The sequence below is a fragment of the Neomonachus schauinslandi genome, chromosome 7 (genome assembly GCF_002201575.2).
Source record: "Neomonachus schauinslandi chromosome 7, ASM220157v2, whole genome shotgun sequence".
In the NCBI taxonomy this organism is placed as follows: Eukaryota; Metazoa; Chordata; class Mammalia; order Carnivora; family Phocidae; genus Neomonachus; species Neomonachus schauinslandi.
In genome coordinates, this window is record NC_058409.1 from 83,650,448 (window position 1) to 83,667,528 (window position 17,081).

The 17,081-nt window shown below is 35.0% G+C and overlaps 1 protein-coding gene across 1 annotated transcript in view; it reads right to left on the reverse strand.

Annotated features, from left to right (window-relative positions):
* The window catches only part of TMEM232 (transmembrane protein 232), a gene marked incomplete at its 5' end in the record, with an annotated part of 218,900 nt that overhangs the window by 187,603 nt on the left and 14,216 nt on the right, over window positions 1-17,081 (reverse strand). The window contains 4 exons of the mRNA XM_021695786.2: window positions 893-1,026; window positions 8,914-9,080; window positions 12,629-12,728; window positions 16,840-16,997. Coding sequence (XP_021551461.2) covers window positions 893-1,026; window positions 8,914-9,080; window positions 12,629-12,728; window positions 16,840-16,997 — 559 coding nt within the window. The remainder of the gene's footprint in view (window positions 1-892; window positions 1,027-8,913; window positions 9,081-12,628; window positions 12,729-16,839; window positions 16,998-17,081) is intronic.

Here is a 17,081-nt window from a genome sequence, read left to right on the forward strand (position 1 = left end):
CTCCAGAAATCTTTACTTGATCTAGAATCCCAAAAACTTCCAAATGAAACTAGGAAAACACCTTTCCTTCATAAGGAATCCTCCAGATCCTTAGAAATTATATACACAAAGGCCTTTGGTGTAGAGTGGGCAGCCAGTGGGTAGCCAGAGGCAGGAACTAATTTTAAGAAAACTATATGATGATTGAATTTGCAACTTGGCTATGGCCTGACAGATGATGATGATGATGATGATGATGATGATGATAATGATGATGATGATTACCATTAGCATTGGAAGAGGAATTCAAAACTCTGATTATCCTCAAATACTGAAAAGGGATATCTCCTCTGATCACTTTCCTCAGAAATACTCCTTTAAAATTCTTCTCCCCTCCATTGAACCCATGTCCTCTTTGGTAGTAATTTAAGACTTCTTTTTCCTTCTCAAATTAATATATGTACAGGAGGAAACGAACACTTACCAGTCAAGATTTATTTTTGTTATACTTTACAAGTAAGACATAAAGAAACAGAATCTCAATATATTTCCTCCAAGGATAATAAACTGTACCTCACTGTTGTTGTTGTTTAACAACTTAAAAAATAAAGGATGTTTTAAATGGGGGGTGGCACTTCTTATCAATAACAAATTTCATTTGATAAAGATAAATTAAGCAATACATGCATGCAAACTAGCAAAAAAAAAAAAGAGAGAGAGAGAGATAGGAACAATTTATTGATGAAATGAACTAATACAAAATATATAAATTGCCCTTGCATTTGGAACTGAGATTATAAATTATTTTCATAGTCAACTAAGGTGTGATTAACATTTAAGTACAAAGGTTATTTAACATTTAAACACAAAGGTTTCTCCATGAATTACTTTGGATTTATAGAATCCCTCTTACCAGCATTTCTTTTGAAGCTTCACTTTATGAAAGATGAGATGTTCAAGCACCTTATTCAGCTGAGGACTATTCTTCTGAACACATGACCAGGCAGCAACACAGTGCCAGAGCAGGTGGTTAACTTCATATCCTCCCTGATTAAATTGCAAATGTTCCTGGAATTAAAACATAAAAATATGTCTGGAAAAGAGTTATCTGACTTGAATAAACATGAAAATGAATTTCCTGGGAAATTTTAAATATTCAAATGAAAATGCATTATTTTCTTAAACTTCATGTTACACCAAAAAGAGCAATTTACTTAAGTATATTTTTGTAAATATATATAGTGTGGGGGAGGAAAAATAGTTTTCTATCTACCCTTCCAGGTTCTTGGCTGAGACCTTTGCACCCCCTGTAATAAAAAGACAGATTAATAGGAGAAAACCAAACAGAAGTTTAATAACGTGTATACCTCCTGTACACATGGGGGAGACCCAGGAATACTTTTCAAAATGGCCCAAGCCACTACGTTATATAACATCTCTAGCTAAAGACAAAACAGGAGGATGGGCAGTTATGGATGGTTAACAGGAAAAGCCTAGTAAACAAGGGTAAGGTTGATATGCAGATTTGTCATTGCCTTCTCCACTGATAAGGGTTTCTAGAGATTTAGAATCATTCTTCTCTTCCTAGTACAGAGAGGGAGACACCCATACAAATGGAGACTTCTCTTAGAATGTAAATATCTCTTACAAAAAGGGTAACTTCTACTCAGTTTTCACAGCTTCTCCTGTGTCTGATTTCTTAAAAATAACCACCCTAAAATAATCCTTATGCCAAAGAGTCACATTTGGGGGCAGCAAATTTTGCTTCCCTTCAATCGTTAACCTGAACCTAATGTCTTAATTGCTTTTCACATGGGTCCCTTGTGTTCAATGACATCAGTTCCACACTATGACAAAAATTCTATATCCTCTACAGTACAATTATTAGAACAATGTGCTTCTTAGACCCTATATGACTTCGTTCTTCCTGACACCCAAGGAGGAGAGGACAGGGAAAAGTTTGAACAATGATCAAACAGCAAATTACGTTTTAAAATGTGGATTCCCACTTTAAGGGCAAATATACATGCCTAGCTGGACATGGTCAATGTCTGCTAAGTAACTATTTTAAAAGTCTACAAATTCAGGGAAAAAAATGGGCTGTTATCTGTTTGTTTTTTTCTTGAAATGCTTCCTAACAGTTTCATAGAATTAACTGATCTACTAAAGTAACTGGTATAAAGAAACTTGATTTTATTGTTAGACAGTGATAACACAGCACTCTCATCGAATTTTTTCCAACAATACAGATTCAAATACACATCTTATGTACTTAATATTTCATTCTTTTATGCTCAAAAGAAACCCTTAAAGAGACTCCAAAAGGCTTTATAATTCTCATTTCTTATACAAACCACATCAGATCTACAATTTAAAGATAATTGTCATGTTAAGTATTCTTGAGTTGAAAGGCCAGAAATTCATATATAAATTTCAAACTAAGGTATATTAAGTTTCTAGTAAACTGTTTAGTTAAGTCCCACAGATGTGTATTGATCTATTTTTATGTTGGGAACTCAGATGCTGGAGATAAAAGTCATGAGTAAGATAAAGTCTCTGCACAAGGCTACTGACTGTGGGGAATAATCACTCAGAAAGGCAAATGAAAACAAGCCAATGTTTAGAATGTTAGAATATTTCATAGAAAAGCTTAATTTTAAAATAATGTAAGACAGGGGCACCTGGGTGGCTCAGTCGGTTAAGCTCCAACTCTTGATTTTGGCTCAGGTCATGATCTCAGCGTTGTGAGATAAAGCCCTGAGACAGGCTCCATGCTCAGCGCGGAGTCTACTTGTCCCTCTCCTCCTCCTGCTTGCGCATCCTCCCTCCCTGCCCCACTCTCAAATAAATAAATAAAATCTGAAAAAAAAAGTTGAGAGGGCTCTTTTAACACAGTTTGAAAAACACTGAGCAGGGCATTAAATGACTCCCAGAGAACTTTTTCTTTTTACCCCCTTACTTCCCTCCCTCTTTCCTTCCTTTCCTTCCTCTCTTCCTTCTTTCCTTTTTTTCTTGGCTTTATGACCCCTTCCTATAGTTCTTTCATCTCCATGCCTTGCTGCCCAGCTTTGGATTATGCTCCTTTGCAAACTGGATCCTGTACACAGAGTCCAAACAGAAATTAAAGAGGGAGACAGACCACTCCAGATTGGTAGGTGATAGGTCTAATAAGCCAGGGAACCTATTTAGGAGGATTATCTTAGGTGGCTGCAAGACAAGCAAATCTCTGCACCCACCTGAATCTTAAGGTTTATAGGAAGCCTTAACTGGGTTGTCACTTATATCACCCAGATGGTCTCAAGAACACATTGATCTCTCAAGGCTACATCCTTGAAATGGCTCCAGCTGTGGGAACAGTGAGCAGAATATGCATTCCAGGGAGGAGCCTCAGATTGCCCAGGTCCAGCTCATGGGAGAAACCAGTGGCCACATCCTCTCAATTACGTTCTCCAACAAGCTATCAGTGCAGTTTGTACAATACCTACTTTGAGAAGTCCACCTAAAAAAGTGCTATTAATCTAGTGTTGGCTGAAATTTCAGATAACCACATCAGCTTGAATTTTATGCAAATTTGAGTACACAAGCGCTGAATATCAGACCAGACTCTCTTTTATAACAGTAATGAGCTTTGAAGAATGGGCTGTATTTTGGATGTTCAGAGATAGCTTTTTGAGTTTCATCCTTGTTTTTAGTCATTTTGGGGATGGTTGACAATGCCATGGAAGGACCTCTTAACACAAATGTGCTACTTAGATGATAGGACATGAATCATAGGATAATGCTTCTAATTTTAAAGAACCTGTGTCTCAGTCTAACCCTAGTAACCATGTACAATTGCAGTATAGCACAAAATGTCCCAAATTTAGATAATGCCTTTGGCTTCCCAAGTACTTAAAGCATTAGAGGATGAGGTTGCTAATCACAATTGAATGTAAACTCTGTGTGTTTCCTAGTTTTCAGAAAACTATTTGTACTTTAGGACAGATGCAGCTATCTAGTAGAGGGTCTACTGCATTTCAGTTGAGTTTAATCTACTATCTCCAAAAAACTATGTTGTTACTATCATGTGACAACTGTACTCAGCAAATTGAGTTCTGCTAGTGAGCAACAGACAGAGTGGAAAACTCAATCCAGTGTTCTGGCTCTGAAAGCCACAGAGCTAATTAAAGTGCACCATTTGTCAAAGTCAATGGAAACCTTGCGTCTGGATCAGCTTTAAATGATATTAAAAGAAGAAATGGGTTCTAGCAGCAGGGAAAGGAAATTTCCTATTCTTAAACAGAACCAACACCTATATTGTGTGTATCCTAACATGTATATCCTACAGAATTCTTTATTTTTTCAGCAATTTTATGGCAGCACTTGGAAAACAAATTAAATGCTTATGTGTTTACTCCAACGTAGATAAATATATTAAAAACAAAATATTTTGCAGTGGCCAAAATATGCCGTCATGGACCTTTGAGCATTATTGGAAAAGGAGGGCTGTAAGAATAAATCCTCAAATCCTCTACTATGGCATGTCAATAACAAAGAAAGGAGGAGGATGAATACAGATGTATTGTTCATATTCCCGTTTTCCTCTCTGATTCCTCCTGTCTTCTCCCAGTAGGTGAGAGAGATGGATATTGAATGGGTAAGTACTCAACTGAACGGGAGAGCCTGGCTTAGACGAAGCTATACTGAAGAAATTGGGCTGAAACTGGGGAACGATGTTCAAACATGTAATCAAGCACTGAATTAGTTAGCTGAACCGAAATTTTAGTAGCACTGTGGCTACACTACCTTTCAAATTCTTTATATTGTGTGGGAATGGGAGGAGGAAAAGGACAGCAATAAATCTGATAGGCTAAAATCTGTTAGAATCCCCTCACAGAATCAGAGGTATAGAGCTGAAACAGAACTTAGAAAAGATGGAAACTATGCTCTTTGTTCTTTGTGGAGAAAGGCACAGAGACTTAGTGACTTGTCCCACTCTAAGCAGAAACATTCTCTTTTTTTTTAGATTTTTAAAAATTTCTTTGAGAGAGAGAGCTCAAGAGGGGGGGGGGGGGGGGGGAGCAGAGGGAGAGGGACAAGACAACTCCGTGCTCAGCACAGACCCCGACGTGAGGTCTCTATCTCAGGACTCTGAGATCATGACCTGAGCCAAAAGCAAGAGGCCGACACTTAACCGACTGAGCCACCCAGGCGCCCCTAAACAGATACATTCTTTTCATGTGTTGACATTTTGCCCCTTCCAGTTCAGGCAAAGCTGTATGGCAGGAATCTTCCATTTCCTTGTAGCTTTTGTGCACCAAGATTGACAAGAACAGATAGATTTTTTTTTTTTTAGGTAGCATCTTTCTATTTTTTATATTTTTTAATTTAAATTCAATTTAATTGACATATACTGTATTATTAGTTTCAGAGGTAGAATTTAGTGATTATTTAGTTGCACATAACACCACATGCTCATTACTTCAAGTGCCCTCCTTAATGCCCATCACCCAGTTACCCCATCCCCCCACCCAGCTCCCCTTCAACAACCCTGTTTGTTTCCTATAGTTAAGAGTCTTTTATGGTTTGCCTCCCTCTCTGTTTTCATCTTATTTTATTTTTCCTTCCCTTTCCCTATGTTCATCTGTTTTGTTTCTTAAATTCCACATGAGTGAAATCATACGGTATTTGTTTTCTCTGACTGCCTTATTTCACTTAGGATAATACCCTCTAGTTCCATCCATGTTGTTGCAAATGGCAAGATTTCACTCTTGCTGAGTAATATTTTTTTGATGGCTGAGTAATATTCCATTGTGTGTGTGTATATATATATACACACACACCACATCTTCTTTACCCATTCATCTGTCAATGGACATCTGGGCTCTTTCCATAGTTTGACTATTGTGGACATTGCTGCTATAAATATTGGGGTACACGTGCCCCTTCGAATCGCTATGTTTGTATACTTTGGATAAATACCTGGTAGTGGAATTGCTGGATTGTAGGGTAGTTCTTTTTTTAACTTTTTGAGGAACCTCCATACTGTTTTCCTATGTGGCTGTGCCAGTTTGCATTCCCACCAACAGTGTAAGAGGGTTCCCCTTTCTCTGCATCCTTGCCAGCATCTGTTGTTTCCTGAGTTGTTCATTTCAGCTATTCTGACCAGTGTGAGGTGGTATCTCATTATGGTTTTGATTTGTATTTCCCTGATGATGAGTGATGTTGAACATTTTTTCATGTGTCTGTTGGCCATTTACATGTCTTCTTTGGGAAACGTCTGTGTCTTCTTCCCCATTTCTTGACTGGATTTTTTTTTTTTTTTGGATGTTGAGTTTGATAAGTTCCTTAGATTTTGGATACCAGCCCTTTACCTGATAAGACATTTGTAATTATCTCCTCCCATTCTATAGGTTGCCTTTTAGTTTTGTTGACTGTTTCCTTTGCCATGCAAAAGCTTTTTATCTTGATGAAGTCCCAATAGTTCATTTTTGCCCTTGTTTCCCTTGCCTATGGAGACATGTCTAGCAAGAAGTTGCTGTGGCTGAGGTCAAAGAGGTTGCTGCCTGTGTTCTCCTCTAGGATTTTGATGGACTCCTGTTTCACATTTAGGTCTTTCATCCATTTCGAATTTATTTTTGTGTATGGTATAAGAAAGTGGTCCAGTTTCATTCTTCTGCATGTAGCTGTCCAATTTTCCCAACACCACTTGCTGAAGAGATTGTCCTTTTTCCATTGGATATTCTTTCCTGCTTTGTTGAACATTTAGATTCTTAAAGAGAAGCAGAATCAACACTGAAGGTTGCCTGCTTCATAACTAGAACACTCATATTGTCAAGATTTCACAATATCTTTTTTTTTAAGCAAAAACACTCAAATCACTCATTAAGCACAATTAACTTCATAGTAAAACACAATTATTTAGTCAGCATAATCATGTCCTTAGATGAAAATTACTATATTTAACTGCCTAAGTTAAAGTGAGTTCCTAAATATAATGTTCAATAATAATTGTTAACATTTTCACAGCCCTCAATAATTTACAAGGCACATGCTTTTTTGCAATCTTCACAACAATCCTATAGATTAGTTAGGGTGAATACGATGATGATAATAATGATTATGATGATGGTGGTGGTGGTGGTGGTGGTGGTGGCGGTGGTGATGAAGTCTTTTTTAAAGATAAGCAAAAGGGGGTTTAGAGAGCTCAACGGACCTCCTCTGAATCATACAGTCAGTTGCTGAGCAGGTGTTTCTTCTCATGACCAATGTTCTTACCATTGTTCAATATCATAGATTATATATTTATTGTTAAAATATTCTTTAAACTTAAAAACAAGATCCCTTTTGTGCATGAAGTAATTGGTGCTCATTAGTAATTATAACCAAAAGGTTCAAAATTACTTAGCATATGTCACTCTATGTCAATGATTCACCAAGTAAGGAGCCAAAGAGAAAACACAAAAGCCTATAATGATTACAAATAGATGTGGTTAAATGTGTTTCCTTAAATACTTATGTTTTAGTTTGTTTTAGAAAGGGCCCAAGAGAAGCATGGGAAAACTGTGAGGCAAATCATAATACAACTATTTGAAAAAGGAATCTTAAATTTTTTTAGTTGTTTCAACTTCCCTTATGTTAAACGTTTTCCTTTAAGATTTATTCATTTTTTTATTTTAGAGAGAGTGCGCATGAGTGGGGAGAGGGGCAGGGGGAGAGAGAGTATCCCAAGCAGATTCCAAGCTGAGCATGGAGACAGACACAGGGCTTGATCCCACAGCCCTGAGATCACGACCTGAGCCAAAATTAAGAGTCAGACACTTGGGGCGCCTGGGTGGCTCAGTCATTAAGCGTCTGCCTTAGGCTCAGGTCATGATCCCAGGGTCCTGGGATCGAGCCCCACATCGAGCCCCACATCGAGCCCCACATCGAGCCCCACATCGAGCCCCACATCGAGCCCCACATCGGGCTCCCTGCTCCGCGGGAAGCCTGCTTCTCCCTCTCCCACTCCCCCTGCTTGTGTTCTCTCTCTCACTGTGTCTCTCTCTGTCAAATAAATAAAATCTTTAAAAAAAAAAAAAGAGACACTTAACTGACTGAGCCACCCAGGCGCCCCTGTATGTTTTCCTTTTTAAGAAATTATTAGAAAAACAAATTTTCTGTTTATAAACTATGAAATAATAAGTACATGTAACAAAAAATAAAATAACAAAAGAAGCAAGGTTTCAAACTGTTCACTGCTTTCTTTTGGAGTATATGTGAGAGAAGGAAATACATATGAGCCCCAGAGATTGAAGTTTGTTTTTTGAGGTACATCAGCCTATAATATATATGAACAATTATATGGCTCACTGCAGCTTTGTTCGCATAATACATAATTTATTACATACCAAGGAATTACATGATTGGGACAGTTTTCTCTAATGTTGATCACTAATGTCCAAGTTAGAAATTAAAAGACAATTTTTCATATACTAGAGATTATTTTATTTACTCAATTCTGAACCATTTAAAAACATTTCAGTTGATTTTAATAGCATTTTAAATGTAATTACATATGAATTATGGAGGCATCAAATATGACAACTGCTCTCATTAATAGCCTGTACTTTATACACTTTCCTTTTAATACAAATGTAGTATCTTAAAATCCTCATTTATAAATTAAATTGCATTGCTATTTCCGATTAAATAGCTGAGATGGAATCTATAGGGAAAAAGATATTATGACATTACTCTATTTAAAGTCATAGTGGTGCATACTGATGCCCCACTGCTAATCCTATTAACTACTGTCCAGGAACTGTGCATATGGTTTATTGTTTTTGCTATTTGTTCCTCTCACCCTACCCCCACCACCAGCTAAACTCATCTTCAGCAATGTTACAGTATTGGCAAGCACAATTATTTAATCATATTAATGTTATCTGACTTATTATGCACTAGGATACTCACCATATCAGAATCTATGTTCTTATAGCTTTTCTTGTTTTCCACAGGGCTAAAAATTGATCCAGAGGGGAGTTCTCTTTTGCATATAATTTCCATGGTTTTCAGAATGAATTGCACATTTGAAAAGATGTTTGGATACTTGTAATATGACTCTCCAGAGAAACAAAGTGCTATTGTAAGAAAAATAATTTGTGATGAATATTTCATTAATATCTTGCATTGTGTTTCATTTGTCTTTTAGTTACTAAAATATAATTAAATTCAGTACTTAGATGCTGAAACTGCTATCCATTCCCCCATCCATTCAAGATTTATAATGTTATGCATGACCCCTGCTGGCATAATAGAAAACTACAAGGTAAATAATTAATACGGAAGAGTTTATATAATTCAGAACATCAATTGCATAATGGTCGAATGCCCAATTAAGTATAGTTACTGCACAATAATGGTTGGAAACTTCCAGGTGAAAATAAATTAAGTTATAACATTCGTATGTTATCATATCATAATGGATACTTTGAAACTGTAATCCCACAAAGCATCACTGTTAACCTACATTCTCCAGTTTTATTCTTTTTCAAGATGTTATTGTTGTTGATTTTTGAAAGAATATATTTTAAATATAACAACAATTATGTCATTCAACATAACACTATGTGGTATTTAACAGAAATATCTTTATGCTGTTCTTTTTGTAAACTTTTAGACAATTTTTGAGTTTCAATCTATTGACAGTGGAAAAAAATAACAATAACTACTCTTCTACTATATGGCTACATGGATAGGAGGCAGTTGCTAATGGCCCCAGGTAAAAATCATTCTGTTGCTAAAGACAGAGATATAGCATAAGTAAGGCTCTACTTAACAGTACTTGACAGAAGGGCAAAATTGGGGATTTTATCCTTATATGAAACAAAGTTATTGGTTTTCTTGGGACAGATCTACAATAACAAACTAATGTGAGATCTTGAGATCTTATTCACATAATTTTTCAAAATTTATTTGCCACTATCATCTAATTATTTAATGAGTCACTATGCTGAACACAGTGAGGAGTTAAAAAGAGGATTATAATGTATGAAGAAATCAAAACAAGTGATATGATAGACATAAATTCTTATTCAGTCTTGTCTTGGTTTCATACCCTGTCAGAATTTGTAGTAGTGGTGCAATTCATTGGTCAGTCTCCAAAACACTTCTATTATCTCCTATTCTCTCCTCCATGACTTTTTCCACCAAATATTCCCTTTTTTGTATCTTGAGTCTCTTTTTTATCTCTTATCCTACAACATACTAATCTTTTCCTCTTTTGACCTTGTTTTCTTTATTCAATCCATTAAACTAAAAAGTTTATTTAAAACTAAAAAATGAAGATTTTTGAAAAGAAAAATTGACAAGCCTTGAGCTAGACTCACCAAGAGAAAAAAGAGGACTCATATAAGTAAAATCAGAAATGAAGGGAGATGGGGCACATGGGTGGCTCAGTAAGTTAAGTGTGTCTGCCTCCGGCTCAGGTCATGATCCCAGAGTCCCGGGATGGAGCCCCACATTGGGCTCTATGCTCAGCGGAGAGCCTGCTTCTCTTTTGCCCCTCACCCTGCTCTGCTCTCTCTCACCCTCTCCCTCTCTCAAATAAATAAATAAAATCTTTTTTAAAAAAGAAATGAAGGGAGATGTTACAATAGAAAAAAAGGATTAAAAAAAAGAAATACAAAAGACCATAAGAGACTACTATGAACAATTATACACCAACAAATTAGACAGCCTAGAAGAAATGGATAATTAGGAACATACAACCTACGAAGACTGCATCAAGATGAAATAGGAAATATGAATAGAGTGATTATTAGTAAGGAGACTGAATCAATAATCAAAAACCTCCCAACAAACAGAAATCCAGAACCAGACAACTTCACTGATGAATTCTACCAAGCATTCAAAGAGAATACCAATCCTTCTTAAACTCTTCCAAAATACAGAAGAGGAAGGAACTCTTCTAAACCCATTTTATTAGGCCAGCATTACCCTACCAAAATCATACAAGGATGCCACAAGAAAAGAAAATTACAGGCCAATATCCCTGATGAACATAGATTCAAAAATCCCCAACAAAATATTAGCAAACCAAATTCAAGAACACATTAAACAGATCATACACCATGATTAAGTGGGATTTATTCCAGAGATACAAGGATGGTTTAACATCCCCAAATCAGTCAATGTGATACACCACATTAACAAAATGAAAGCTAAAAATATGATCATCTCAATAAATGCAGAAAAAGCATGTGACAAAAATCAACATCATTTATGATTAAAAGAACTCTCAACAATGCAGGTATAGAGGGAATGTAACTCAACATAATAAAGGTTGCATATGACAAGTCCACAGCTAACATTTATTCAAGGGTGAAAAGCTGAAAGCTTTTCCTCCAAGATCAGGAACAAGACAAGGATGCCCATTCTCACCATCTTTATTCAACATAGTAATGGAAGTCCTAGCCATACCAGTTAAGCAAGAAAAAGAAATAAAAGGCATCCAAATTGGAAAGGAAGAAGTGAAACTCTTTTTTGACCTTGTTTTTTCATCCAAACTATTGATGTATTTCTCTTTCCCTTTATAGCTAAGCTTTTTGTAATAGTTCACCAACTCTGTCTTATGCTTAGGCTTTCACTTTACTCTTTGTTTACCTCCAATCTGAATTTTGCTTCCACCTCTCCAACAGGAATGCTCCCAAGATCAACAGTGACTTTCTGCTTACAGAATCCCATCAACTTTCAGACCTCCTATTATTTAATACTTCTATAGCTCTTGATGATGTTGATCTTCTTGAACCTTCCTTCTTTAGATTTCTATGTCATTACTCCCTCTTATTTCCCTTTACTGATGTAAAGGGAACTACTAAATGTTTATGTTCTCCAAGCCTTTTCCTAGAATTAATTCCCCCCCGCAACACCTTCCACCCCAAGGTTATTTCAGCCATGTTAACATGGATGATTGTCAAATCACCTATGTTAGTATCTATGAAATAAGTGAATCCCAGCCTTTGCTTATTTCCCTAGTTCCAAATCTGTATTTCTAACTACTCACTGTGTATATATACCTGATTGACCTTCAAATTTCAACACGTCCAATGGTTCTCCAGAATTTTTTCAGTTTAGAGCGCATTATCTTGACTGTATTTGTCAGTATATAAAATTAAAGATTCCTCCTGAATTCCTCATTTTCCCTTATATATAGCATAGATCCAATTGATCACCAAATTTAGTGTCTTTTTCCTCCTAAACATTTTTCAAAACTATCCTACTCTATCTCATTCCCATTTTAAAAGTTCATAATGGTTAACATCTCCTGCCCAACTAATGTCATAGCTAACTGATGCCCTGCATCCACACTCTTCTTACTCTAGTTCAGTATCTACATTGTCACTAGTATTACCTTATTAAAATATAAAATTACTTTCTTGAAATCTAGAAAGGTAGATACTATTACAGATGAGGAAACTGAGTCACAAACAAGATCATGCACTTAGTTAGGTAGAAAAGTTAAAAGTAAAACCCACGCAGTCTGGCCCAGAAGCCTTGTTCTGAAATACTGTACCTATTACTTTTCATGAAAAATAAAATACAGTTTATGTTCTTTATAGTGATAGTCTGAGCTTCTCAAACTATAACATAAAACATTTATAAGTACAGAAAATAAAAGATAGTTTACCGTATAAATATGGTTGAAGCCTAAATAAATGTTGTTTAAAACTTTCTAGGTGACCATGCAGGAAATATATAAAAAGTCGTAAGAAGACCAAATAGCCAATCTGTCAAAAGAAAAAGAAAAAAAATATTTTTGTGTTGCATCAATAGATGTTTAGAAACTATAAGGAAACTAAACCATTTTATTATTACATTTGCTTTTGATGAAACAATTTCAAACTCACTTGAGCTTATGTGCTTTTGAAATAACTTTAAAACATTTATATCAAGGTTGAAATACTGGTTCAGCCAAGAAAATCTTATAAACCATCTCTACATTATATATAATGACCAATACTGAATGCTATTTTGTTCCATGTCCTATAGAATAGTACTTTTCAAGTTGCAAGTCATGGCCCTTAAGTGAGTCATGAAATCAATTGAGAGGGGATTTTTAAACAAAATAAAAGAGAAAAGAAAATATCATAGTACATTGCACAGTTCCTTGTTTTGGGAAATAAATCAGTGTGCATTATGTGTGTGCTGGATTGCAATGCCAAAGATATTTCTTTCTATAAGTTTCAGTCAAAACAGTTTAAAAAACATTTCTTTAGATAGTTTTGAGAAATATTTTGCCTGGGCATACCATGCCTCACTAAGATCCCAATTCCCTTATGAAAAAAGCCATTGCTAAATAAACACTACTATCTTACCTCTGTGAAGTTTCATGTGTAGCATGTTTGTTTTACATACAATACAGAAAATGGAATATCTGCAAAAATACATGATGTGCAAGGTTTCACAGAACATAAGAAAAAAACCCACAAACCATAGAAATAAATGGAACACAAATTCTTAAATTGCTAAAGCATAAGATTATGGGAAAAAAAAACAAAACAATATCACTATCAAGATACATGTAGTCCAAATCCTCTTAACAATGATGCAGGGTACTGTCAGATCCATATGTAAAAAACAATAATAAAACAAAAAAGATGATTCTACCAAGTCTCAGTGATTAAACCAAGACAATTTAACAAATAAGTGGCATGACTGGACTTTGAACCCAAGACTGTGCTGCACCAAAAGTCATGAACTTTCTATTATAGCAGTGATTTCCAAGTATTTTTATCATAAAATTCTATTGGTAAAATAAATTCTGAGAATGCAGCACCAATATTTATAAATGTACCTATAAATTATAAATATGCACCATTTATAGACTTAAATAAAAAGAAAACATTTATGAAGGATATCCAAGGGATCTCTTCATACAGATCACTTTGATATAGTACTATGCTTCTCTAAGAGATTGAAGTTAGATGGGAAGTGGAAATTGTCAGATCATTTAAAAGAATACTGCAATTTTCTAAGTGAGACTATTAAAATAAAAAATACCCCTTGTTATAGACAATGAATGAAATTAATCAAAGGGGAATAATTTGAAAGGAATTAGAGATGGATACTGAAAGGAAAATTCATGTTCAAAAATTTCACATTGTACAAAATAGAAAAATACATGAAAAACAGATCAGTTTGAATGATCACTGTATTATACCCTAATTTGGTCATGAGTTTCACCTGACCCAGAGGCTATCCCTAGTTATAACTATGCTTGGAAAAATGGTTTTAAAAGGTTTCATCTATAATATTCTGAAAGTCTAAATTTTTCTTTAAAAATCTGCCTTTCTGTATCTCTAAAATATTCTGGGACCCTCTGTGCATCTTTCCTCGTCTCATTTGTGTACATATTCTTTCTGTAGCTTAACAGCTTGAGCTTTGCCTCCTAGACTGAATCTCTCCTTGTCAATTTCTCTTTCTTCACTCTACCATCTTTCCTTCCTTTATTCCTTACTCCCCTTCTTTCCTTCTCTTTCCATGACTACTTCTCTTCATTTATCAGACTCTATTATCTAATAGTGAAACAGAAAAGATGAATAATATTTATTATGTGTTATATTTTAATGGTTTGTTATGTGTTCCAAGTTTTTTTATAGAAGCTTGAAGAACATTTTCTATCTAAAATGTATTAAACTATCGTTGCTTATATGTTATTCTCTACACTTCAGTTAAGTAGACTTTAATACTTAAGATGGGATTCTACACTCAGTGGTAAATACCGAGGAAAGAAGGCACACAAAATGTGAAAGTAAATAATATTATGGAATCAAATATTTCTGGCTTTTCCTAATGCTGAGCTATATACTACTTTATCAAAAAATGGTGCATATGAAGGTGGGTGATGCTTCCCTGACAATATGTTTCAGTATATCATACCATCAAAAAGAAAAGATCAAAAGGGAGGTTTCCAACTGACTGTCAGATATATAATGAAAATTCTACAAAGTCAAGGAAGATAACTGAAATGGCTTCTTGCCTGAAATCAAAGGTACTTATAGAGCATGCTTATTTCTACTAGCTAATTTATATTATCTAGAACAATAAGGAGTAGACTTTGAAATTAGTAAATCTGAGAGCCAAGGTAAATGTATAGCATTATAGCTGAGAGTCCACTGGGTTTCAAAACCTTCTGGGTTTCAAAACCTTCTCTGCTGAGACCTTGAATAATTCACTTAGACTCTCTATGCCACAGTCTGTAAAATAATGGCCAATAATAGCACTTACCTTTTAGGATTGTTATAAGGATTAAATAAGTTAATATGTCTAATACATCTAAATTATGATCATTGTGCAAGACATTGTGCAAGTTAAGTTCTAAGTGTACACAGCTATTATATGAACCTGTGCAAATTGTCGAAACTTTCAGATGAGAAGATATAGGAATCCTTTTAAAAATAAATGACATAGTGATGGGGTGCCTGGGTGGCTCAGTTGGTTAAGCATCTGACTCTTGGTTTCCGTTCAGGTCATGATCTCAGGGTTGTGGGATCGAGGCCCGCATAGGGTTCCGTGTTCAGTGGGGAGTCTGCTTGAGATTCCCTCATTCCCTCTCCCTCTGCCCCTCCCCTCCGCTTGTGCGTGTGCTCTCTCTTTAAAATAATAAATCTTTAAAAATAAATAAATAAATGACATAGTGTATATAAATTATAAATAATTTGTGCAATGGCTAAAACTTTATTTTAGAGTCATTTATTGGTAGCAGAAATATAAATGGCCATGAATGGAAAATGGTCACTAAAGGGAATGAGAAGAAAAGGGGAGAAAACCAGACTTGCTTTATATTTCTCCTTTCATTCTTTTATCATTAATATAGAAATGTAGATATCTTTTTAAATCTCTATAATAATTTTATAATCTTTTTATATCTCCTTAATGGACAGTTTGGGAAACAGGAAAAAGAAGAAAAAGTCATCATGGTAACATCTTGCCTCTCTTCTCCCGTCCTTCTTCTATGCAAAGCCTCAGTTCTTTACACGTTCAATTTCCATTACATCTATTATGTGCTCTCTGAATTTCTCCTGGTCTCCGTAAGTCTTTTACCCCCAAACATGTTGGAGAGGATCTAGGCTTGATTTCTAAGGACTAAAATATAGTATCTTCCAAAAATGCCCTGGCTGACTCATGAATATTTTCAATGTTTGGTTTCTAACAGTTCACCGTCAAAACTGAATAAGAAATTATTCTTGCAAATAATACTTAATAATTTTTGCAAGTAATTCTTAAAATACATATATCCTAAAAATATATATTCTTATATTTTTTTCTTCTGCTTTTCTTTATTTTCTTTGCAATAAACCACTACTTAACCTAAATTTTTTGGACTCATAAAAAATTTTGCAACAGGCAACCTCAATCATCACAGGGAGTAGAACCATATGACACCCAAGACCTTCTAAAACATGAACCCCATGAAGATAGTTTCCTATCTTACGGCTCTAAATGACAAAGAATAGTGAGAGAACAACTCATTTTCTCAAATTGGGCAACTAGTTAAGGTTATCTGTTGGCATTTTTAAATGGAAAGTGGCATTTAAAAATCCTTAAAATAGAAAGAAAAGTTACACATACGCAGACATACATTTAAACTTGATTTTAATTAAATATTATTTTCTTACATAGTTGGTGGAAATATATTTTCTCAAACTACCTCCATTTGGATATCAAGTAATAATGTATTGTCCACATGTAGAGAGAAGATTAAAACAAACTATCAAACAAGAGAATATTCCATAATAAAACCAAATGGCCTGTTTAGATCCTAAAACAGCTGTCATGTGACTACATGTAGTATGTGTAGCAATTACAACATATTTAGAATATTTTAAAAAAACATACCTTTATCAGCTTTATTTCAACTGAATATAAGTATGTCTTTTGGAATGCATCACAACAGAGTCTATATAAAACTGATTCCGCAACAAAAAATAAGGTAGGCAGATGATCATAATCAAAGGAAGCATGGTCCAGGGAAGCATAAAGCATATTTAAAGCTTCTGAAATATTAAAAAGGTAGAAACTGCATAATTTGAAGATCATGCTTTTGTCTACATGCTACAATTAAGCCTTACAGTTAACTA